Source organism: Tachyglossus aculeatus, chromosome 1 (assembly GCF_015852505.1).
Source record: "Tachyglossus aculeatus isolate mTacAcu1 chromosome 1, mTacAcu1.pri, whole genome shotgun sequence".
Taxonomy (NCBI): domain Eukaryota; kingdom Metazoa; phylum Chordata; class Mammalia; order Monotremata; family Tachyglossidae; genus Tachyglossus; species Tachyglossus aculeatus.
In genome coordinates this window covers 143,710,358-143,734,780 of record NC_052066.1, presented here as the reverse complement: position 1 = coordinate 143,734,780, position 24,423 = coordinate 143,710,358, and the positions used below count along the sequence as shown (strand labels likewise).

Here is a 24,423-nt window from a genome sequence, read left to right as displayed (position 1 = left end):
GTGCTCTGTGCACAATAAGTGCTCGTTAATTCTGACTGAATGAATGAATTGAATGAAAACAAGTTAATCAGGTTGGACACAGTCCCTTTCCCGCATGGGGCTCACAGTCTTAATTCCCATTTTACAGATATGGTAACTGAGGCCCAGAGAAGGGAAGTGACTAGCCCAAGGTCACGCAGCAGACATATGGCAGAGCTGGGATTAAAACCCAGGAACTTCTGACCCCCAGGCCCATGCTCTCTTCCCTAAGCCACGCTGCTTCTAAAGTCACTCTGCTTCCCTCCGTTCTGGCCCTGAAATTCCAAACCCAAAAAGTGAAACCAGTTACAGGGTGAGTGGGGGTGACAGAAGAGGGTGAGGGAGAGGACAGGCTGTGCAACATTAAGGGCGGGCCATGAGGGAGGAGACCCAGGACGAGGGGAGTAGGGGAGGGGGAAGAGGGGAGAGGAAATGAATCTTTTGCATACTTGTGGCGTTACTTAATTGTTTTCCCCTCTGTGTGTGGCTGGAAGCTGGTTATCGGCCCAGTCGCTAGCCGGGGCCCGCTCTGTTTGAGGCCTCCGGGAACTTTGATTTGAGCCCCTGAAACCACTCCATCCTGCCGGATTCTATCTGAAGCCAAAGACGTTGTACAGCATTGTTCCAGGTTGGGAGGAAGAGCTCTCTCCGGCCCCGGGAATCAGCGGGTGGGGAACAGAAGGCAGGCTAGCCCCGTTGGGGCCTGGTCCTGCCCTCCAGCAGCCAGAGGTTTGTTTCTGGGGCTTCGGCCTACTGGGTTTTGGCTCTGAAGCAGGCCCCCGAGCAACTGGGAGAATAATTTTCCCAGAAGGGGAGAGCACTCCAGTGGGGTGAATCACTTGGAACAGAGCTGCCCAGCACAGGTAAGTAGCCGGTTTTCTGTGTTCCTAGCCCTGCTGCTTTCTTCAGTTTCACTGCCCCACTGTGGCTCAGGGCAAGGAGAGGGGAGGGGCACAGTTTTCTCCCATGTGGACTTTATGCCAGGACTTGCTGGGGGTTAGCCCTAGCCCTTGTGGACTCGGTGTCTCATATTCCCGGCATCTCTTTCCCTCCAGGGGAAGCATCCGTTATCTTCTTAATATGAATGATGATAATAGTCATTCAATCATATTTACTGAGCACCTCCAGGGGAAGCTTTGGTTCTCTTCTTAATATTAATGCTGATAATAGTCAGTCAGTCGATCGTGTTTATTGAGCACATACTGTGTGCCGAGCACTGTACTAAGCACTTGGGAGAGTATAACATCATAACAGACACATTCTCTGTCCACAATGATCTTACACACTACTAAGAATAGTGGTTTTTGTTAAGTGCCTAATATGTGACAAGCACTGGGGTAGATAGAAGATCGGCAGGTCCCAGGGACCACACAGTTTCTCTTCCTTCGGATATTTTAGAGGGTCTTCCATGCAGCAACTTCTCCCCTCCTCCCCTCTCTCCCTGCACTGACAAGCACCCATTGGGAAAAGCCTCTAGCTCTCATCTTTGATAGATTGCAACTGCTTTAGGGGCAGTGAGTATTGTTGTTTGTCTCCAGGCACCTTGTACAGTACTGTGCACAAAGTAAATGACCAGGCAGTGACCTTTTTTTAAAATTATATTTGTTAAGCGCTTACTATATAATGATGATGATACTAGTGATGATATTTGTTAAGCGTTTTCCACGTGTCAAGCATTGTTCTAAGCGCTGGGGCAGATAAAAGCTGATCAGGTTGGTTACAGTCCCTGTCTCACAAGGGGCTCACAGTCTTAATCCCTATTTTACAGATGAAATAACTGAGGCACGGAGAAGTTAAGTGACTTGCCCAAGTTAGCATATCAGACATATGGCAGAGTCAGGATTAGAACCCTCTGATTCCCAGGCCCATGCTGTATCCATTAGGCCATGCTGCTTTCCTATGTACCAGGCACTGTACTAAGCACCAAGGTAGACACATTCTAATCAGGTTGGATACTGTCCATATCCCACATGGGACCCACAGTTTTTACTTTCCCAAGTGCTTCGTACAGTGCTTTGCACATAGTAAGCACACAATAAAAACCCTTGACTGATTGATTAATTCCCATTTTACAGATGAGGTAAATGAGGCAAAGAGAAGTAAAGTGACTTCCCCAACGTCACACAGCAGACTAGTGGCAGAGCAGGATTGGAACCCAGGTCCTTCTGACTCCCAGGCTCATGCTCTATCCACTAGGCCAGTGGGCAGCGAGAACATAGCTCTGCACGCAGCGGCTGCTCAGTACACTGCTCAGTACACTGCTCTGGCACACAATAGGAGCTTAGTACAATATTACGTGTCCACTGTATGTGTTTAGTACAGTGCTCTATATACAGTAGGAGTCCAGTACAGTGTTCTGCCTACAGGGACTAATAATAACAATAATAATAATAATAATGGCATTTATTAAACACTATGTGCAAAGCACTGTTCTAAGCACTGGGGAGGTTACAAGGTGATCAGGTTGTCCCAAGGGGGCTCACAGTCTTAATCCCCATTTTACAGATGAGGTAACCGAGGCCCAGAGAAGTTAAGTGACTTGCCCAAAGTCACACAGCTGACAGGTGGCTGAGCTGGGACTTGAACCCACGACCTCTGACTCCAAAACCCGTGCCCTTTCCATTGTACCACGCTGCTTCAGTTTGCTATTCAAAACTTTTGTATTGTTCTCTCCAAAGCACTTAATCAATGAATCTATGGTATTTTTCGAGCACTTACTGTGAGCAGAGGACTGTCCTAAAATACTTGCGAAAATACAACAGATAAGATAGACATGCTTCCTGCCAACAATTGGCTTACAGTGTTAATATAGTGCTCTGCCCACGGTAAGCACTTAGTAAATACCTTTGACTGATTGTTTGATTGATTGACTGACAAACCTCTCAACCATTCACAAAGATTTCAGACCCAAGAACCTATATAAAAGAATGCATTGTGGTCCAAGTAGTTTTGGTACAGTGCCACTCAGCCTATCTCGTCTCCACCAATCTTATACCCAGTGGGACAATGGGTGCAACAAATGAGCGGATGGGCAGCATAGAGAACAGCGTGGCTTAGTGGATAGAGCACAGGCCTGGGAGCCAAAGGGCATGGGTTCTAATCTCAGCTCCAACACTTGTCCACTGTGTGATCTTGGGTAAAGTCACTTCGCTTCTCTGTGCCCCATCTGTAAAATGGGTATTTGGGACACGGACCGTGTCCATCCTGATTACCTTGTATCTACCCCAGTGCTTAGTACAGTGCCTAGCCACGTAGTAAGCACTTAGCAAATACCATAAAAAATTGGGAAATATATGCAACTGTGTGTAAACCTATTAACAGCTCAAGAGCCCACAGCACAGTGGCAACGTTGTGCCATACCAAGCAGAGCAGAGGAAATTGGTTGTCGGGGCTGATGCATGTTCTTGGCCAGAAACATTAGGTAACCATTTTTTCATAATGATATTGAGTGCTCACTATGTGTAAAACGCTATTCTAAGCCCTGAGATAGGTACAAATTAGGTTTTATACAGGCCCTGTCCCACATGGGGCTCATAGTCTAAGTAGAAGGGAGAGCAGGTATTCTCATTTTGCAAGACTCCCATAGTCAGTCCTTCAGTAGCCTTCAGCAGCCTTCACAACAGACAATTACTCCCCTCATTTCCAAGCCTTATTGAAGGCACAACTCCTCCAAGAGGCCTTCCCTAACTAAGCCCTCCTTTCCTCTTCTCCCACCCCTTCTGTGCCACCCAGACTTGCTCCCTTTATTCATCCCCACTCCCAGGACCAGATACACTTATCCGTAATTTATTTATTTATACTAATGTCTCTCTTGCCCTCTAGGCTGTAAGCTCTTTGTGGACAGGGAATATGTCTTCGTATTGTTATATTGTACTCTCCCAAGTGCTTAGTAAAGTGCTCTGCAAACAGTAAACACTCAATAAATAGGATTGAATGAACGACTGAATGAATGAACCTTAATGGCACAACCTCAACATGCTATGCCTTGCTGCTTCTGCCCATTTCACCCCTCCACCAGGGTGACAGGACAACAATCCTGCTAGGTTCATTGATCAATCAGTCGATGATATCAATAATCAATCTGTGGTACAGATCAGGGCAGGTTTCCTACCTGGGACCCCGCTTCCCTCCTTATTTACTCCATCCACTGTGAAATGATTCAACGGCAGAGCCTAGAATTGCTGGAAGGAAGAAAACTCTCATCATTGAACCCTCAACCCTGTGATAAAGCCTCTCATCACCAAAACTAGCGTCATGGCCTAGTGGGAAGTCAGGAAACCTTACCCTGAGTCCCAGATCCACCGAAGGCCTGCTGTGTTTCCCCTTCACCGTCCCGTGCCTCAGCGCTCCCATCTGTAAAACGGGGAGAATCATCCCTACTGTTCAGGGATGTGGTGGGGGTAGAATGAGAAGGCGGAGGTGAAAATGCTTAGGTTGAATCTGGATGGAAACTTTCATATCATTTCAGGAAAAGCGCCAGCTGTTGAAGTTGTGGCCTCCGGGAGGGGTAGGGTCTCCTATCAGATCTGGGTCACGTGGCCCTCGGACTCCTGTGAGGCAGAACAGCTGGAGGACTTCTGGCCCTGGGGAGAAGTAGGGTCCTTCCAATTCCTCCAGCAAAGAGAAAATTTTCACTGTTTAATGTCTATTGAATAGAGCATGTGCCTCAGTCAGAAGGACCTGTGAGCCTGTTGTTGGGTAGGGACCGTCTCTATATGTTGCTGACTTGTACTTCCCAAGCACTTAGTACAGTGCTCTCACATAGTGAGCACTTAAATATTCTTGTTATTTATTTAGTAGCATGTATGTCCCACTGACACTTCAAACTTAACATGTCCAAAACAGAACTCCTTATCTTCCCACTCAAACCCTGTCCTCCCATTGTGTCTCCCTGTTCTAGACTGTGAGCCTGGTGTTGGTTAGGGGACATCTCTATATGTTGCCAACTTATACTTCCCAAGCGCTTAGTACAGTGCTCTGCACACAGTAAGCGCTGAATAAATATGATTGAATAAATGAATGAATGAATGAATGAATGCTCTGCACACAGTAAGCACTCAATAAATATGACTGACTGAATGAATGAATCCCAGCTCTGCCACTTCATTCACTCATTCAATCGTATTTATTAAGCACTTACTGTGTGTACTGAGCCCTTGGGAAGGAAGAGTACAACAATAAACAGTGACAATCCCTGCCCACAAGGAACCCACAGTCTAGAGTGGGGGAGACTGACATTAATACAAATAAATACAATTACAAATATATTATAAATGCTGCAGGGTTGGGAGGGGAAAGGCACTTGCCTGCTGTGTGACCTTGGCCAAGTCACTTCACTTCTCTCTGCCTCGGTTTCCTCAACTGTAAATTGGGGATTAAGACTGTGAGCCCCATGTGAGACAGTGACTGTGATTAGCTTGTACCTAACCCAGCACTTAGTACAGTGCCTGGTACGGAGAAGTAGCATGGCCTAGTGGAAAGAGCACAGCTCTGGGAGTCAGAAGGACCTGGGATCTAATCTCGGCTTTACCACTTGTCTGCTGTGAGACCTTAGGCAAGTCTCTTCACTTCTCTAGGCCTCAGTTCCCTCTTCTGTAAAATGGGAATTAAGACTGTGAGCCCCCTGTGGGACAGGGACTGTGTCCAAACTGATTTCCTTGTAACTACCCAAGTGCTTAGGACAGCACAAAATAAACACTTAACAAGTGCCATAATTATTAGTAGTGGTAGATTATGTCTACCCCAGCTCTTAATAACCTGTCTGGCACATAGTAAGCATTTAACGAATAACCATTAAAAAATAAATGAATGGAAACCTGAGCACACTTCCCAGGGCTGTTGTAACTCTGTGCTCAGCTGAGGATCGTGTTTCTTAGGCGGGTTTGGTGTTGTTGACCTAGTTGGATTACGGTGCCTTGGGCAGCCAAAAAGGAGTTTGCTCAAGCCCTGGTTGCCCGCTGCTGCTCTGATGCTGGACTTGCAAAGGTGACCATCCTCACAGCCTCCCAGACAGGGATGTAGGGACGTCCAGACTCTTTGCCCTGAGCCCCAGGTGGGTAGCTTTATTTATTTATATAAATGTCTGTCTCCCACTTTAGACAGTAAGCTCACCATGGGCAGGGCATGTGTCTGTTACGTTGAAGTCAGTCAGTGAGTCAATCGTATGTATTGAGCTCTTTCTGTGTTCAGATCACTGTACTAAGCTCTTGGGAGAGTACAATATAATAGCAGACACACTCCCTACAGCACTTAATACAGTGCTCTGAATACAGTAAGTGTTCAATATAAGCTTGCTAAGGTCAGGAAATGTCTCTGTTCCATTGTCCTATTGTACTTTCCCAAAAACTTAGTACTGTGCTCTACACCCACTAAGTACTAACTATAAACTCGTTGTGGGTAGGGAATGTCTCTGTTATAGAAGCAGCATGGCTCAGTGGAAAGAGCCTGGGTTTGGGAGTCAGAGGTCATGGATTCTAATCCTGCTTTGCCATTTGTCAGTTGTGTGACTTTGGACAAGTCACTTAACTTCTCTGGGCCTCAGTTACCTCATCTGTAAGATGGGGATTAAGATTGTGAGCCCCACGTGGGACAACCTGATCATCCCAGCGCTTAGATCAGTGCTTTGCACATAGTAAGTGCTTAACAAATACCATCATTATTATTATACTATTATATTGTACTCTCCCAAGCACTTAGTACAGTGCTCTGCATACAGCAAGCACTCAATAAATATGATTGACTGACTGACTGAACCCAGGTATGTCCAGCTGACCAGGGGGTCTATTCAGGGGCAGACTGTCACGGGGCACGATTAGTGTACCTTGCTGTTTCAGGTTCATGAAAGGGCTTCTTCCAGAACCCAAACCTTCAACTGCAGCAAGGCAAATTCAGGTTAGATACAAGGAAGAACATCCCAGTTAGGGGAGGATAAAACAGGTGATTGAGGGAGTCTAGGGGGCTTGAACAAAAAGGAGAGGGCCCATGTCTTTCTGTACATATCTGTACATATCTGTAATTTTATTTATTTATATTAATGCCTGTCTCCCCCTCTAGACTGTAAGCTCTTTGTGGGCAGGGAATGTGTCTACTATATTGCTATCCTTTACTCTCCCAAGCACTTAATATATTGCTCTGCATACAGTAAGCACTCAATAAATATGACTGAGTGAATAAATGAAAAAGTAGGCAGAGAGTGTTTGTTATACTGTTATATTGTACTCTCCCAAGTGTTTAGTACAGTGCTCTGCACATAATAAGTGCTCAATAAGTACAAAGGGCTGACTGACCGGGAAGTATGGATCTGTCCAGAGACAAGGAGTTGGACTCAATGACTCCACTCCATGATGTTCTCCTCCGAGCCCCGGCTGAGAAACCCCAGTCCGGCCGAGATGACCAGAGAGGCTGGGAAAACAATCGTTTTCAGGGGATTCTCCTCCCTTGCCAGCCTGACTCAGGAACCCACAGAGACCCAGGTGTGCCAAGGCCCAGGAGAAGGGGGTCTCAAGAAAACAGACCCTCATATCAGGGGAAAGAACAGAGCACTAGGTCGAGCGAGAGCCTGGATGATCCAAGGACAACAGAGCTCCGTGATCCAGACCATTCCAGCTCCGAATAAAGATTCTGGCCGTGGGCCCGAACAGCCTGCCCTTGGCAAGAGACAGTGGAAAACATCCAGACTAAGTAACTGGGCCTTTCTCCATGCCGGGCACAGGATGGTCTCCAAAGCAAAGCAGCAGCGGGGAGGACCAGCCCCACATTCCTGAATCATGTGTCTCAGTGGAAAGAGCATGGGCTTTGCAGTCAGACATCAGGGGTTCGAATCCCGGCTCTGCCAATTGTCAGCTGTGTGACTTTGGGGAAGTCACTTCACTTCTCTGTGCCTCAGTTACCTCATCTGTAAAATGGGGATGAAGACTGTGAGCCCCCTGTGAGGAAAACCTGATCACCTTGTAACCGCCCCATCACTTAGAACAGTGCTTTGCACTATGTGCTTTGCACATAGTAAGTGCTTAATACATGCCATCATTATTATTATTATGTGCCACCTGCGTTACCTTGGCTCACCTCCCTCTAATTCCTCTTTGTCTCCCAGACAGGACTCACTGTAGGGAGAGAGGGGGCTTTGCACTCGTCATTTGTAAGGGCACTGATATTAGAGGGCACTCATCTCCTGGCTATGTGAAGTGATAGAGGGCTGAGACTTCCTGTCTTCATGAGAACGGACATATGTAAGCCCCAATCAGCTATGGTCTGTCCAGTCTAGAACTCTTGTCATTGAAAACAATACCAGAATGCTTAGAGGAGTTGTGCACTGGTTTCCTCTATGAACATCCCCTCTCTAGGTTTGGGAGGGACCATTCAACATCCTAACTCTTCCCTTTCCATCCCGCCCCTTCCTCCAGTGACCCAGCCTGGACACCCAACACCCCTTACCCTCCCCTCTCTCCATCTATGACTCTCCTTCCAGTGACCCAGCATGGACCCTCCAACACCCCTAACTCTCCCTTCTCCAACTGTGACTGTCCCACCAGTGACCCAGTATTGGCCCATCAACACCCCTATATCTCCTCTCTCCACCTATGATTCTCCTTCAGCGACTCAGCATGGACTGTCCAACATCTCTAACTCCCCTCCCTGAATCTTACCATCCCTCCGGTCTCACTAACCCACAACCTTGGTGTCGTCCTTGACTCCACTCTCTCATTCACCCCACACATCCAATCCATCACCCAGATCTGCTGGTCTCACCTCCACAACATCACCAAGATCTGCCTTTTCCTCTCCATCCAAACCGCTACTTTGCTGGTTCAATCTCTCGTACTAACCCGACTGGATTACTGCATCAGCCCGCTTTCTGATCTCCCATCCTCCTGTTTCTCCCCACTTCAGTCTATACTTCACTCTGCTGCCCAGATTATCTTTGTACAGAAACGCTCTGGGCATGTCACTCCCCTCCTCAAAAATGTCCAGTGGTTGCCTATCAACCTTTGAATCAAGCAAAAACTCCTCACTCTTAGCTTCAAAGCTCTCCATCACCTCGCCTCCTCCTACCTCACCTCCCTTCTCCCCTCCTGCAGCCCAGTCCGCACCCTCCGCTCCTGTGCCGCTAACCTCCTCACTGTGCCTCATTCTCGCCTGTCCCGCCATCGACCTCTGGCCCACATCCTACCTCTGGCCTGGAATGCCCTCCCTCCACACATCCACCAAACTAGCTCTCTTCCTCCCTTCAAAGACCTATTGAGAGCTCACCTCCTTCAGGAGGCCTTCCCAGACTGAGCCCACCTTTTTCCTCTCCTCTTCCTCCTCCCCTCCCCATCACCCCCCTCCCCTCCCCACAGCACTTGTGTATATTTGTACATATTTATTACTCTATTTTATTAATAATGTTTATATAGCTATATCTCTATTTATTCTGATGGTATTCACACCTGTCTAGTTGTTTTGTTTTGTTGTCTGTCTCCTCTTTCTAGATTGTGAACCTGTTGCTGGGTAGGGACCGTCTCTATATGTTGCTGATTTGTACTTCCCAAAAGCTTAGTATAGTGTTGTGCACACAGTAAGCTCTCAATAAATACGATTGAATGAATGAATGAATGAATTTCCCTGCAGTGACCAATCAATCAATCATATTTATTGAACAGTGTGGTCTAGTGGAAGGAGCATGGGCTAGGGAGTTAGAGGACTTGGGTTCTAATCCATGCTCCACTACTTGTCTGCTGTGTGACCTTGGGCAACTTACTGCACTTCTCTGTACATAATTTACTTCATCTGTAAATTGCGGATTAAGACCGTGAGCCCCTCATGGGACAGAGATTGTGTCCAACTTGATTATCTTGTATTTACCCCAGTGCTAGAGGACTTAACAAATACTGTAAAAAAATCTCAGTGGGGAAGATCTCCCCCTCCAGGACTCTATCATTCTTGACTACTGGAGAGAGAGTCAAGCAGAGGCCTACCCATTCTATTCCTATGTTGGGCAATGGCTAGAGAATGGAAAATAATCAGCTACAAGTCAAAACTCACCTGTGCTGGGCAGCAGTGACATGGGAGAGAGTTGAGGGTGGAGATTCAAGCTTACTGCATGGAAGGAGGCAATGGTAAACCACCTCCACATTTTTACTAAGAAAACTCTATAGATACACTACCAGAATGTTTGCAGATGGAGGTGGGGCATTCCGGGAGAGTTGTGTCCATGGTGTCGCTATGTGATGGAGACAACTCGACGGCATAAGGCTGTCGAGCCCCCCTACCAACAGATGTCGGACTAATCTTCACTTGGTGCCCAGAATGGTGATGTTAGAGTAGCAATGGGAGTCAGCTCCAGCATGGAGGTCACAGACAACCCTTGGTCTGTTATGACAGGAAGCCTTCCTTCCCCCACCTCCGCCTCCCCCCTCACTGTGTCCACATACCTGCAAAGCCTGGTTTGAAGTGCTAACAGCGATGGTAAACAGCCCATCGTCATAATAACCATCTTCCTCTTCGACCCGTGGGCAATAAAACTAGATTCAATGAGATGAAAAAATTGCTGGGATTGGAAATAATTGAACCAGGCAGGATAGATCTTCTCTGAGACTGTCATTATGCCGCACCCTGCTTGTCAAAAATCGTTATTCCTGCAGGCGGAGGAAGGGAAGGCATTCAGGCAAGGGCAGTGTTTTCTCCTAAGCATCAAACAATTGGCCAGAGTGATGTGGATTTCTTCGCTGATGCAATTTCCTCATTTGCCTCCAGCAAGTAAATGGACCGTTGTGTCCCAACGCCCAGGTGTTCCACTGAGGCTCTGAGCAGGGTGCCAGAGCAGGGAATTTCACCCAAGCGGCTCACCTTCCCGTCCATATAAATCCCACTAAATGACTCACATCCTCTAGACTGTAAGCTTCTTTGGGCCCTCTTAAAGGTCATAAATGATCTCCTTCTCAAAAATTCCAATGACCTCTACTCAATCCTAATCCTCCTTCACCTCTCCTCTGCTTTCGATACTGTCAACCTTTCCCTTCTCCTGGAAACATTATCCAATCTTGGCTTCACTATCACTGTCCTCTCTTAGTTCTCCTATCTCTCTGGGCTCTCAGCCTCAGTCTCTTTCACAGGCTCCTTCCTCTGCCTCCCAACCTCTAACTGTGGGACTCCTTCAAGGCTCAGTTATGGGTTCCCGTCTATTCTCCATCTACACCCACACCGTTGGAGAACTAATTCGTTTCCATGGCTCCAATTGCCGTCTCTATGTGAATGATTCCCAAATCTACAGCTCTGGCTCTGATTTCTTTCCCTCTCTGCAATCTCACCTTTCCTCCTGCCTTCAGGACATCTCTCTTTGGATGTCCTCCTGTCACCTCAAACTTCACATGCCCAAAACAGAACTTCTTATGTTGCCAACTTGTACTTCCCAAGCGCTTAGTACAGTGCTCTGCACACAGTAAGCGCTCAATAAATACAATTGAATGAATGAATGAATCACCCCAACCCTGTCTTCTCCCTGACTTTCCCATCACTTTAGACAGCACCAACTTTCCTCCCTGTCTCACAAGTCTATAACCTTCGCATTATCCTCATCTCATTCAATCCACATATTCAATCCATCACCAAATCCTGTTAGTTCAACCTTCGCAACATTGCTAAAACCTGTCCTTTCTTCTTCATCCCAACTGCTATGTCATTAATAGCGAAACACTTATCCTATCTCACCTTGATTCCTGCTTTAGCCTCCTTGCTGACTTCCCAGCCTATCTCTCCCCACTCAAATCCATATTTCACTCTGTTGCCCAGATCATTTTTCTACAGAAATGCTCAGTCCATGTTTCCCCACTCCTCAAGAAGCTCCAGAGGTTGCCCATCCACCTTCACTTGAAACAGAAACTCCTTGCCATTGGCTTTAAATCACTCAATCACCTTGTTACCTCCTGTTACTCTCTTACCACTGCTCAGTCCGTGCACTTCACTTCTCTAATACCAATCTACTCACTGTACCTCAATCTCATCTATCTCACTGCCGATCTCTCACCCACATCCTGCCATGACCTGGAAATTCCTCACTCTTCAGTTCCTACAGATGAACACTCTCCCTACTTTGAAAGCACATCATTATCAAGAAGCCTTCCCCAACTAAGCCCTCATTTCCCCTACTTCCTCTCCCTTCTGCATCGCTCTTGCACTGGGATTTGCACCCTTTATTCACCCTACCATCAGCTCTAAAGCACTTTTGTGCATATCTGTAATTTACTTATTCTGATGTCTGACTCCCCCTCTATACTGTAAGCTTATTACGGGCAGTGAACATGTCCACCAACTCTGTGATATTGTAATAATAATAATAATAATATTGACTGTATTTGTTAAGTGCATACTATGTGCCAGGCGCTGCACTAAGTGCTGGAGAGGATACAAGCAAATGGAGTTGGACACAGTCCCTGTCCTGTGTGGGACTCACAGTCTCAATCTCCATTTTACAGATGAGGTAACTGAAGCACAGAGAAGACAACTGACTTGCCCAAGGTTTCACAGCAGACAAGTGGCAGAGCTGGGATTAAAACCCTTGACCATGTGGCTTCCAGGTTCGTGCTCTATCCACTATGCCATGCTGATTCTCAAGAGCTTATTCTCCTAAGAGCTTACTTCAGTGCTCCACATAAATTAAGCACCCAATAAATACCATTGATTGATTAATTCATTTCCCCCGGTTAGTTGTCAGGTGCGAGGCTGGACCAAGTGGTGCTTCCTGGGGGCTGAGAGATGGGGCTGGGTTTAAAGCAGGTGGGGCGGGGAAGGTGGGGATGAGTGGCAATTGGCATTTAAAGGTATCTCACCACCATTGTCCATCTCCCTTTCCTTTTCCCAAAGGGTTTGTGCCTCCAGGCCTGGACACCCACTGCACAAGGATTTCACCCAGAGACAGATCCCCAGGGATCTGGATTTCATCTTGCTGGCACCCCCAAACAGCATGAGGAAGTGCCTGTCACCCCTCCAATGCCTGGGAAAGACAAGGTAAGGCAGGCAGGGAGGCTCAGCCCAGTCCACCTGTGTTCGTACCCTGGCAGACTTCTGTCCATCAGGCCCAATTGGGGGGGTCCATGATTGGGAAGGTAGGGGGTAATAATAATAATAATAATAATAATAGTATTTGTTAAGCGCTTACTATGTGCCAAACACTGTTCTAAGAACTGGGGTAGATTCAAGGTAATCAGGTTGTCCCATGTGGGGCTCACAGTCTTTATCCCCATTTGACAGATGAGGAGCTAACTGAGGCATAGAGAAGCTAAGTGATTTGCCCAAGGTCACATGGCAGACAAGAGGGGGAGCTGGGATTAGAACTGATAATAATGATGGTGTTTGTTAAGTGCTTACTATGTGCCAAGCACTAAGATCTGGCATAAATACAAGGTCATCAGGTTGTCCCACGTGGAACTCACAGTCTTAATCCCCATTTTACAGATGAGGCAACTGAGGCACAGAAAAATTAAGTTACTTGCCCAAAATCACATAGCTGATAACTGACAAAGCTGGGATTAGAACCTACAACCTCTGGCTCCCAAGCCCGTGTTCTTTCCACTATGCCACGCTGCTTCTGAGTAGTCATGGAGGACCTCGCAGGGGGAGGTGGCTCTGTAGGAGCCTTTGAGAGTGTGGAGGGATGTGGCTGGGATCCGTCGAGGGAGGGAATCTGATGCAGGGAGTGCGGTTGGGACGGTGGGTCAGGAGGGAAGAGTGGGGACGGGGAACAGGGAGGAAGGAGGCTGTGGCGGGGATCACCGGCTGAAGACCCCAATGAAGGGTTAGCCCCAGCAGGAAGCAGCCACCCACCCTCCAGGAAGAGAATTATCCCCAGAATCTCCATCTCCTTCTCCCACCCTTTCCCATGCTCAGGGGGGGAATGGAGGGAAGGGAAGGTCATTTTCCTGCTCCAATGCAACAGCCACCCTAAGTCCCCCTGTGCCCCTGACACACACAGGCCAGGGACGGGCAGTGTCCACCTTCGATCCTGAGGAGAAACCAACCCCCAGGCCCAGCTGTGGGCAGCAGGCGGAAAGCAGAGAGGCGGGTCCGGTTCCTGGAGCCCGAGGCCAACACTGTGCACGGTACGCTCCATCACCCCAGTGCCCGGCCCGGCGGCATGCAGCAGGCCGTGGGAAGAGGGTGGCAAGTGGCTGATGGGGTGGCAGACAGCAGGTGGAAATGGGCAGAGGACAGTGGGTGTCAGACAGCAGATGATGGACAGCAGGTGGTGGACAGAGGATGGTAGACAGTGGGTGGTTGACAGTGTATGGCAGAAAGCAGGTGGCAGACAGTGGGGGGTAGGAGAGAGGTGGCAAGGAAGTGCTCTGAGCCAGGCCCCGCCTGGAGTCTAGTGGGAAATGTCATTCACAGGCTGAGCCTCTCCTGCCCCACTCATCTCCCCATGCCCCCAACCCCATGCCCCCAGGGTGTCTTGGGGATTGGGGGGTGGGTAGGGGTTGTCTCCCAGCTCTGATTGCTATGGGCTGGCTGGGTGACCTTGGGCTTCTCTGGGCCATCTGAGAGCTGATTTCTGTCCCTCTCAGACTCCCCAGGGTTGGGTGAGGGTAAAATAAGCTAGCGGTCTGGGCACTTGCTCCCAGCCCTGGGGGGGCCTGACTCTCCCACCATCTGGGATTGGGGCTTGATCAGGCTGACTGCTGAAACAGGCCTCCCAGGAATGCTTCACCTTGGTCTGGACTTCTGTGGAAAATTTCAGGGGGGGAGGAGGTCTCGGGGCCCCAGGAGAGAATCTGTCTTCTGCTATTCCTAGAGTCATTTGGAAATTTCACATTCACCTTTCACCCACTGGGTTTTTGAATCCCAATTCAGATTTTAGAGCTAAGAGCAAATTCCTTTGGTTGCAACACTTTCTCGTCCTCCTCTGTCCCACTCCCACACACTACACTCACCTCCTCCTCCGCCTTTTCCTCCTCTTCCTCTCCCTCCTCCTCTCCTGTTCCTCCTTCTCCTCTTTCTCTCTATCCCTGATCCAAGTCTCCCCCTTTCCCAGGTGCTGGAGGAAACCCCTCAAGCAGTGGGGAATTCAGGAGAAATATCTGGCTAGGGTAGTTACCCAATGGTGGAGCCCAAGGTTGCTGGATTGGGGAGCACCCTACCCTGCTGACCCTGCTCCCTGACTCACTCAGGAAACTCCTCCTCCAGAATTTCTCTCCTTTTAGCTCCCCTTGGGGCACCCATTCCTGCCTGCCCTGACCACGGCTCCCTGGCTCACTCAGGAAGCTCCTCCCCCCGGAGTTTCTCTCCTTTTAGCCCGCCTTGGGGTACCCATTCCTGCCTGTGACACTCAAAGAAGAGGAATCCTTAAAAATCTTTGGTGATCACTTTTCCCTGCCACCTGCCCCTCATCGCCATCCTTCACCCTAATTTCCACCGTGAAACACCTCTCCACACTGCCCATGACCCACCCTGTGACACACTACAACACAACCTGCCACACACCCATGACGTACCCTGCCACACTCCCCACAACACACCCTGTGACACACAGCACCACACTGCCTATAACAAACCCCCACCATGTGTCCATGGCACACCATGTGACACACCCTGACACATTGCCCACAGTGCACCCCACCACACTGCCTTTGACACACTATGTGACACATTCCACTACACTCCAATGACACACCTCACCACTCTGCCCATGACATATCCCACCACACTGCTTACAACACTCCCCAAGACAATGCCCATGATACCCCGTGGGACCCATCCCACTGGGGTCATGGACACTCATCCTGGTTTCTCCGTCTCCTTCCAGAATTCTTCGAAGACAACGTCGAGGGTAAGTTCCCCCGGGAAGGACCATCCATCAGGCTGGCCCGGCCCCAATGCAGAGGGGATTCCGGGCTGAGAGTCCAGCTAGGACAAGGGTTTGGGGCCTGGCCCTGAGGGAGCATCAGAGGGTCTAGCACAGAAGTTGCTGTCCGGGGAAGATTATAAGCATGGACGGGTCCAGTAGTGACCCAAGTCCATGTCCCTCTTTCTCCAATGACAGGTTCACTTTGTGGTCAGGGAAAGGTTGGCGAGGGGGTTGAGTCCCACCCAACCACCCCAAAACGACTGAAAAGACAGCATTCCAGGTGCCCCAGTGGGAGATAGAGACCTGGGCTCAGTGAATCCTGGGACCAACCCAGGAAGGGGGGTGGGGGGGAGAGACGAAGAGAGAGACGGAGAGACAGAAAGAGAGAGAGAGAGAGAGAGAGAGAGAGAGAGAGAGAGAGAGAGAGAGAGAAGTTAATCCTGTTAAAGGTTTTGATAAATCCATGAATGAGTGGTCCATATAGGGAAACTGGAGGGTGAGTCAAGGATGGAGACGGGAGAGCTTGGGGGGTTGGATGATCCATGCTGGATCACTGGAGTATGAGTCGGGAATGGAGGGGAGAGAATTAAGGGTTTTGGATGCCCAATGCTGGATTACTGGAGGGAGAGTCAGGGATAAAGAGAGGTGTTGAGGGATGAGCTAGGGGTGTTGGATGGACCATTCAAGTAAACTGAAGGGAGAATCAGGGATGGAGAAGGGCCCTTTCCTCTCTATCCAAACTGCTACCAATTTAATACAATCACTCATCCTTTCCAGCTTGGATGGAAGTATCAGCCTCCTTGCTGACCTCCCAGCCTCCTGTCTCTTCCCTCTCCAGTTCATACTTCACTCTGCAGTCCGGGTCATTTTTCTATAAAAATGTGCAGGAGTGTCACCCCACTCTTCAAAAAACTCCAGTGGTTGCTCATCCACCTCCGCATCAAACAAAAACTCCTCACCATTGGCTTTAAAGCACTCCACCACCGTGCCCCCACCACCACCGACCTCACCTCAGCTACTCTCCTTCTACAAACCAACCCACACACATCACTCCTCTAGTGCTAACCTTCTCACTGTGCCTCATTCTCGCCTGTCTCACTGCTGACCCCTAGCCCACATGCTGCCTCGGGCCTGGAATAACCTCCCTTCCTCAAATCAGGCAAAAACTCCTCACCCTGGGCTTCAAGGCTGTCCATCACCTCGCCCCCTCCTACCTCACCTCCCTTCTCTCCTTCTCCAGCCCAGCCCGCACCCTCCGCTCCTCTGCCGCTAATCTTCTCACCGTGCCTCGTTCTCGCCTGTCCCACCATTGACCCCCAGCCCACTTCCTCCCCCTGGCCTGGAATGCCCTCCCTCTGCACATCCGCCAAGCTAGCTTTCTTCCTCCCTTCAAGGCCCTACTGAGAGCTCACCTCCTCCAGGAGGCCTTCCCAGACTGAGCCCCTTCCTTCCTCTCCCCCTCGTCCCCCTCTCCATCCCCCCATCTTACCTCCTTCCCTTCCCCACAGCACCTGTATATATGTATATATGTTTGTACATATTTATTACTCTATTTATTTATTTTACTTGTACAAATCTATTCTATTTATTTCATTTCGTTAGTATGTTTGGTTTTGTTCTCTGTCTCCCCCTTTAAGACTGTGAGCCCACTGTTGTGTAGGGACTGTCTCTATATGTTGCCAATTTGTACTTCCCAAGCACTTAGTACAGTGCTCTGCACACAGTAAGCACTCAATAAATACGATTGATTGACTACCAATTTCCATGCACTGGCTGAGAATCCACCACCAAAGTCCATGACAGAAAGCCTAGCTCAGCCCACTGTAACCGTGCTGGAACCATGACTTTGATCAATCAGTTATCAATCATTCTGTGGCAGAGAAGCAGCATGGCTTAGTGGAAAGAGCCCGGGCTTGGAAGTCAGAGGTCATGGGTTTGAATCCCGGCTCCACCACTTGTCAGCTGTGTGACTTTGGGCAAGTCACTTAACATCTCTGGGTCTCAGTTCCCTCGTCTGTAAAATGGGGATTAAGACTGTGAGTCCCACGTGGGACAACGTGTTAACCTTGTATCTACTCCACTGTTTAGAACAGTGCCCAGCACATGGTAGGTGCTTAACAAATACCATTATTATCATTATTATTATTATTTACTGAGCACTTACTGTGCAGAGAACTGTACTATGTGCTTGGGAGAGTACAATACAGTAGAGTTAGTAGTAGATACATTCATTCATTCAATCAATCGTATTTACTGAGTGCTTACTGGGTGCAAAGCACTGTACTAAGTGCTTGGGAAAGTACATACAAGAACAAACAGACACATTCCCTGCCCACAATGAGTTTAGGGTTCATAGGGGAAGACATGCATTAATATGAATAAATGGATTAAAAATATGTACCTAGTGCTATGGGGCTGAGGGTGGGGTGAATATCCAGTTCCCAAAGGGTATGCATAGATGACAGAGAAGGGAGAGGGAGTCGGGAAAAGAGGGTTTAATCAGGGAGGGCATCTTGGAGGAAACGTGACCTTAGTAAGGCTTTGAAGGTGGGGAGAGTGGTGGTCTGACTTACATGGAGGGAGAGGGAATTCCAAGGCCAAAGAAAGGATGTGGGAAAGGGGTAGGTGGAGAGATAGAAGAGAAAGACTGTGAGTTCATTGTGGGTAGGGAATGTGTTTACCAAGTCTGTTGTATTGTGCCCTCCCAAGAGCTTAGTACAGTGCTCTGCGTGCAGTAAGCGCTCAATAAATGTGATTGACTGATCTGGGCACAGTGAGTGAACTGGTGCTAAAGGAGCGAAGTGTATGGTTTATTCATTCATTCATTCATTCATTCATTCAATCAATCATATTTATTGAGCACTTACTGTGTGCAGAGCACTGTACTAAGCGTTTGGGAAGTACAAGTCAGCAACATATAGAGAGGGTCCCTACCCAACAACAGGCTCACAGTCTAGAAGGGGGTTTAGGCTGTAATAGGAAATCAGTTATCTTTACTGCCTCTATAAATACCTCATACTGAGAGCCAAGTGTCTTTAGGGGAGAGAGCAGGCTGGAGGGAGCAGGTAGTGCTCAGAGAAAAGTGGGAAGACTCTAGTTGGGAATAATACTCAGAAGGCAGAGGGCAGGTTTTGGGGGACAGTGCCAACAAGGGAGACGGCAAACTGGAGGGGTAACGGTGCCCAGAGGGGAGAGATCAGACCTGGGGGGCAGTGCCCAAAGGGGTTGGAGGTTGGGGCAGTGACCAGAGGAAAAGCCTGTCCCTCCAACTCTTGCCAGGGCCCTCTGGCCTGTCTCTGGCTTTGCCCCTGGGCTGTGGAAGCCCCACATAGGGAGGTGGGTACAGGTGGGGCCACAGGACGGTCACCATAACCACATGCTTTAATAATATTTCTCCCCTCTCATACGCATCCCCGCAGTTCCGGCCCGGACCCCCGCTGGCCTCTCCCTACTTCTGAGGATCTCCGTATGCATCCTGCTGCTTCTGGCCGGGGGGCTCTGCTACAGCCGGGCCCGGATGGACTACCAGCCCGGGGAGGGCCTGCCGTCCCAGCTCCTGCTCTTCCTCATTCAGCTGAGGAAGGCCGCGCTCACCTGTTGGGCCTGGTTAGGGCGGCAGTGACCGAGGCCCAGACGTCCCCCCGCCCCCCTCACAGCCCCGGACCATTCATTCAGTCGTATTTATTGAGAGCTGTGTGCAGAGCACTGCACTAAGCACTTGCACTGTACTAAGCGCTTAAGATGGAGCCAGACAGGCCACCCAGCTGAGACTGCAGCGGGTGAGGCAGTCCCTCATCCCTGCCATCAGCAGGGCACCCTGGCCTTCTCTGAATGGAGTCCTCGAACTGGGGGAAACTTCAGGTGAGGCTCCAAAATCTGCTTCCGACACTTCTGAAATGCTTCTGAGTCACAGTTGTCATCATCGTCGTCGTCGTCAATATTGCTGAGTAATTGCTGCATTTAGTGCTCTGTATTGGGCACCTACTGTGTACAGATGACTGTACTGAGCACCTTCTGTGTGCATAGCACTGTGAGTACCTACTGTGGGCAGAGCAACAAACAGCACACCTACTGAGTGTACAGAGCACTTTCCCAGGCCTCTGCTATGTGCAGAGAACTGTACCGGCATATTGAGCTAATTATTATTTTTTTTTTGGTATTTTTTAAACGCTTACTATGTGCCAGGCACTGTTTTAAGCACTGGGGTAGATGAAAGATAATCATCATGAAAGAATGTTTATAAAGAGATGGGAGATTCTCAGGTGTTGAGAAGACGGCGTCTAGAGGAGGGTCTCACTGGGCCTGCATAGACAGGAATATAAGCATGCTTCTCTTTGGTGGGGGAATTCCTCTCCATGGCACCCTCCAGGAGGCTCTGGTCCACTCCACCTGCCAGCCACCCTCTGTGACCTCTCCCTCAGGGGCATTCAAGCAGACATTTCCTGAATAATAAACCATCATTTTCATTAAGCGCTTACTTTGAGCCAGGTCCTGTACCAAGCGCTTGGGGTAGACACAAAGAAAATTGGGTCAGACCCACTTACAGCCCCACATGGGGCTCACAGTCTAAAGAGGGTGGCATGGACAGATATTTCATCCCCATTTTACGGATGAGGCTCAGAGATGTCAAGTGACTTGCCCAAGGTCTCTTAGTAAGCAAGTGGCAAAGCCAGGATTAGAACCCAGATCTCCTGATTCTCAGGCCTGTGACCTTTCCAGTAAGCCAGATATCTAAGATGCTGACTGGGCCTGGATAACATCAGCCCGTGATCCCCAGGAGTGGGACTGAGCCTGTGACTGAATCAAGAAAACCAGAGACTCTCTTCCAGGCCCTGATCATCTCCCTCACCCTGAGGTCAGGGACCGCTTCCAAGCGGCAAGACACCCCACCCCACCATTGGCATGGAGCGTGGACCTTCCTCTCAGCCCACAGCTCCCTGCATGGACAGCCAGGGAAAGAGAGGGGCCTCCTGGGACACCTGCAGAGAAAGGGGAGTCTCCCTTCTGATACCCGCCCTCTCTTCCCATCCTATTCTCCCTGATTACAGGAGCACAGAGATAAGCGGGGATATCATCCGGACAAGCATGAAAAAGCACCCACTGGGCCACCACAGGCTGGGAGAGAGAGGGCATCAATTTAGTGTGCAGCAGGAGGGATTTAGGTTAGATTTGGGAAGTAGTTTCTGAAAGGAAGAGAAGTTAAGAGGTAGTGTAAGGAACAGGGGAGGGAACTCATTTCTAGGGGTGGTTTGAGAGCCAACCTACCCTGAGAAAGGAGATTGGACCATATGACCCTTCTGAAGTTCCCTTCCATTGGGCCAGAGTGGGTCTATTTTCTCAGAAAAATAAATACCCCAAATGGCAAGATTAGGCGTTTATTTTCTCTTTCCTTGTAGTAAAAAATAAACTCACGTGCAGCTACAGATATATTCATGCACACACACACAACTCACACACAAATGCAACACACAAACACACACACAGACATGACCGTATGTATGTACAAGTGTGCTCACTTCCCTGTCTTCCCTCCCTGTCTCCCTCCCAGTGGGCCACCCAGGCCCACACCTGCTGGAGCTGGCAGGTCTAGGGGCCAGTCTCCCCCACGACTAGGGTGCCACCACCACCTGTCCAGACACTGTCACAGCATCAGGGAGAAACAGACCAGGAGAGGAAAGGGGTCCAGAGGACAGGTGGAGGTGGCAAAGGATAGATGAGGGATCCCTGACCTTTCTGGGAGGGCTGATCCTGTGATGGGCAGCTCTAATTCTTGTTCCTAAGGAGTTCTGGAATTCTGGAGTGGGTGGGGGGTGGAAAGAAATGAAGAGAAGGGGGAAGGGAAGGAGCAGATAGCCAGTTCACCTGACCTTCCCTGGTAGGCCAGAGAAGGTGGCCTCAAATTCAGCTCCACACCCCCTCCAGCTCCCAATCTGCTAGGGTGAGGCTAGATTCCGGCTGCTGGGGGCCTCATCCCCTGGGAATAGCAGAGGGATAAGCAGAACCCCAGACAGTGCTGGGGAGGGGTGAATCATTCACCTGCCTGGAGGCAGGGGACTGAACTAACTGACCTCTCAGGGTCTCTCCTAGGGTCTTCTTGTTAGTTAGGGTCATAGTTTATCTTTTGTTTGTTTTTTATAGTATTTGTTAAGCACTTACTATGTGCCAGGCACTGTACTGAGTGCTGGGATAGATACAAGCTAATCATGTAGGACACAGTCCAGGTCCCACATGGGGCTCACAGTCTTAAACCCCATTTTACAGATGAGGTAACTGAGACACAGAGAAGTAAAGTGACTTGCCCCAGGTCACCCAGCAGACAAGCGGCGGACCCGGGATTAGAATCCAGGTCCTTCTGTCTCCCAGGTTTTGTTTTATCCAATAAGCCATGCTGTCTGCCACTCAACGGGACACCATCAAATTCCCCTTGATCCCTCTGGGTCTCCACAATGAATTCTTCTTTACGTGTGATGTCAAGGGATTGTCTGTAGCACCTGACTTACCATAGTGGCTGGTGTTGAAGGTAATGGTGGCTGAATGGTAAATGCGAAAGATTTTCCTCTTAGCAAATGCGAGAGGATCAGGGTTCTCTTCCTCACCTAGACTGTTAGCTCATTGTGGGCAGGGAACATGTCTAACACCTCTCTCTCATGTGCATAGTACAGTGCTCTACACACAGTAAGTGATCAATAAATATGATTGATTGATTGATCTCTCAGTCAGGTGAGGCTGGGTTCATCCAATCCATTGATTCTCCTCCATTAGGGGCTAGAGATAAAATAATGATAATAATAATAATAATAATAATAATAATAATAATAATAGCATTTGTTAAGCACTTACTATGTGCCATGCACTGTTCTAAGTGCTAGGGTAGATACAAGGTAATCAGGTTGTCCCACGTGGGGCTCACAGTCTTCATCCCCATTTTACAGATGAGGGAACTGAGGCCCAGAGAAGTGAAATGACTTGCCCAAAGTCACACAGCTGACCAGTGGCAGAGCCGGGATTAGAACCCACGACCTCTGACTCCAAAGCCCGGGCTCTTTCCACTGAGATCATGCCTTCTGCTTCTTCAGCATGCTCCCCTAGCCATTGGAATAATAATGGCATTTATTAAGCGCTTACTATGTGCAAAGCACTGTTCTAAGCACTGGGGAAATTACAAGGTGATTGGGTTGTCCCACATGGGGTTCACAGTCTTAATCCTCATTTTACAGATGAGGTAACTGAGGCACAGAGAAGTTAAGTGACTTGCCCAAAGTCACGCAGCTGATAATTGGCGGAGCCGGGATTTGAACCCATGAACTCTGACTCCAAAGCCTGGGCTCTTTTCACTGAGCCACGCTGTGCTCAGTACAGAGTAGATGCCTAGAAGAGTGCTCTGTGCCCAAGAGTCATTTAGCACAGGGCTGTATATGCAGTAAGCACCCAGTGTCTCCAGGATGGCAGCAACAGGAGATAAAGCTGGGAGTCCCCAAGGACTCGGGGAGGAACTGGACTCAGGTTGCCCACAAACACACGTCCTGTGGAAAGCAGTGGGGCAATGTTTTAGCTAGATGATTAGGAATGTCCTCCATACCCTGCTGTGACAGGCCAGCCTATACACCAGGGGCAAACAGAGTGATGGTGAATTCATTCTTCAGCAAGAATAGCCCTATGTACCCAGTGGTACAAAGCAGAGAAAACCATTGCTGCAGCTGTAGGGACACCAGCTCTTCCACCCAATGTGCCAGGAAAAAAATCAATTCTGAGGTGCCAAATTTTCATTTCCTTGCGGGCAAGGTCATCCTTTTGGTCTCTGTCCCCAACCCAGATGGACCAAATAAGCATCCAGACCTGAAACCGTTTCAAAACAAGCTATATTTCAACAGCATTAAAGCTACAAGCCACCGATTCAGCAACACGACCCAGAAAGGCAAAGTGAGAGTCAAATGTTTACTCCTACCGACTCCACGGGACTCTTATCCCGGCTCCCAGAGGCTGGGCCCAGCGACAGCTCAGGAATCCTGGGATGTTCCGAAAGTGCATTGGAAAGGGAAAGAGGAGGGAGGATATTTGAAATCCTAGGGTGATAGCAGACCGGCTTCCTTCTCGCTCTCTATGATCAGGACTTCATTAATCCCAGGTGTAAATTTTGAGCAATACATAAGAGCTTGGAGATCACAAGAGGGACAGTCAGGGTGAGAAGGGGTGCCTTGGTGAAGAGCGAGGGCTGGGGTGCAGCCGAGAACCCAAAGAGGTGACTGCCCACAACCATGTTTCCTAAGACTCCATCAACCCCGAGGTGGATGCTGTTTGGAAGTGCCCCCGAGGGGCTGGGACTAGGGGTTTGGCAGGACTTTAGCATGTGGGCAGAAGCTGAAATCCATCTTGTGATTCGCTCACCTGGAGCACAGCCAGAGGTGGCCTCTCTGAGTATTATAAAGTAGCGTTCCAACTATAATATAATAACAATAATAATAACAGTTGTGACGTTTAAGGGCTTACTATGTGCCAAGTGCCGGAATAAATAGTATTTGTTAAATGCTTACTATGTGCCACATACTATACGAAGCACTGGGGTGAATACAAGAAGTTCAGGCTGGACA

General features: G+C 49.0%; 1 protein-coding gene across 4 annotated transcripts; it reads left to right on the top strand.

Moving 5' to 3' along the window:
• The first annotated feature begins 522 nt into the window (after positions 1-522).
• On the top strand, positions 523-19,883 carry C1H14orf180 (chromosome 1 C14orf180 homolog). Of its 4 annotated transcripts, none has more exons than XM_038747224.1 (5): positions 523-747; positions 12,859-13,002; positions 13,967-14,093; positions 15,794-15,817; positions 19,255-19,883. In XM_038747224.1, exons 2-5 carry the CDS (start codon positions 12,985-12,987, stop codon positions 19,455-19,457), a joined length of 372 nt encoding a protein of 123 aa, XP_038603152.1. In that variant the 5' UTR covers positions 523-747; positions 12,859-12,984; the 3' UTR covers positions 19,458-19,883. The 4 variants fall into 4 exon arrangements, with proteins under 4 accessions (XP_038603152.1, XP_038603138.1, XP_038603161.1 ...); XM_038747210.1 differs by having other exon boundaries at positions 523-881; XM_038747218.1 differs by lacking the exon at positions 523-747 and adding an exon at positions 12,534-12,572.
• The last annotated feature ends 4,540 nt before the right edge of the window (positions 19,884-24,423 follow it).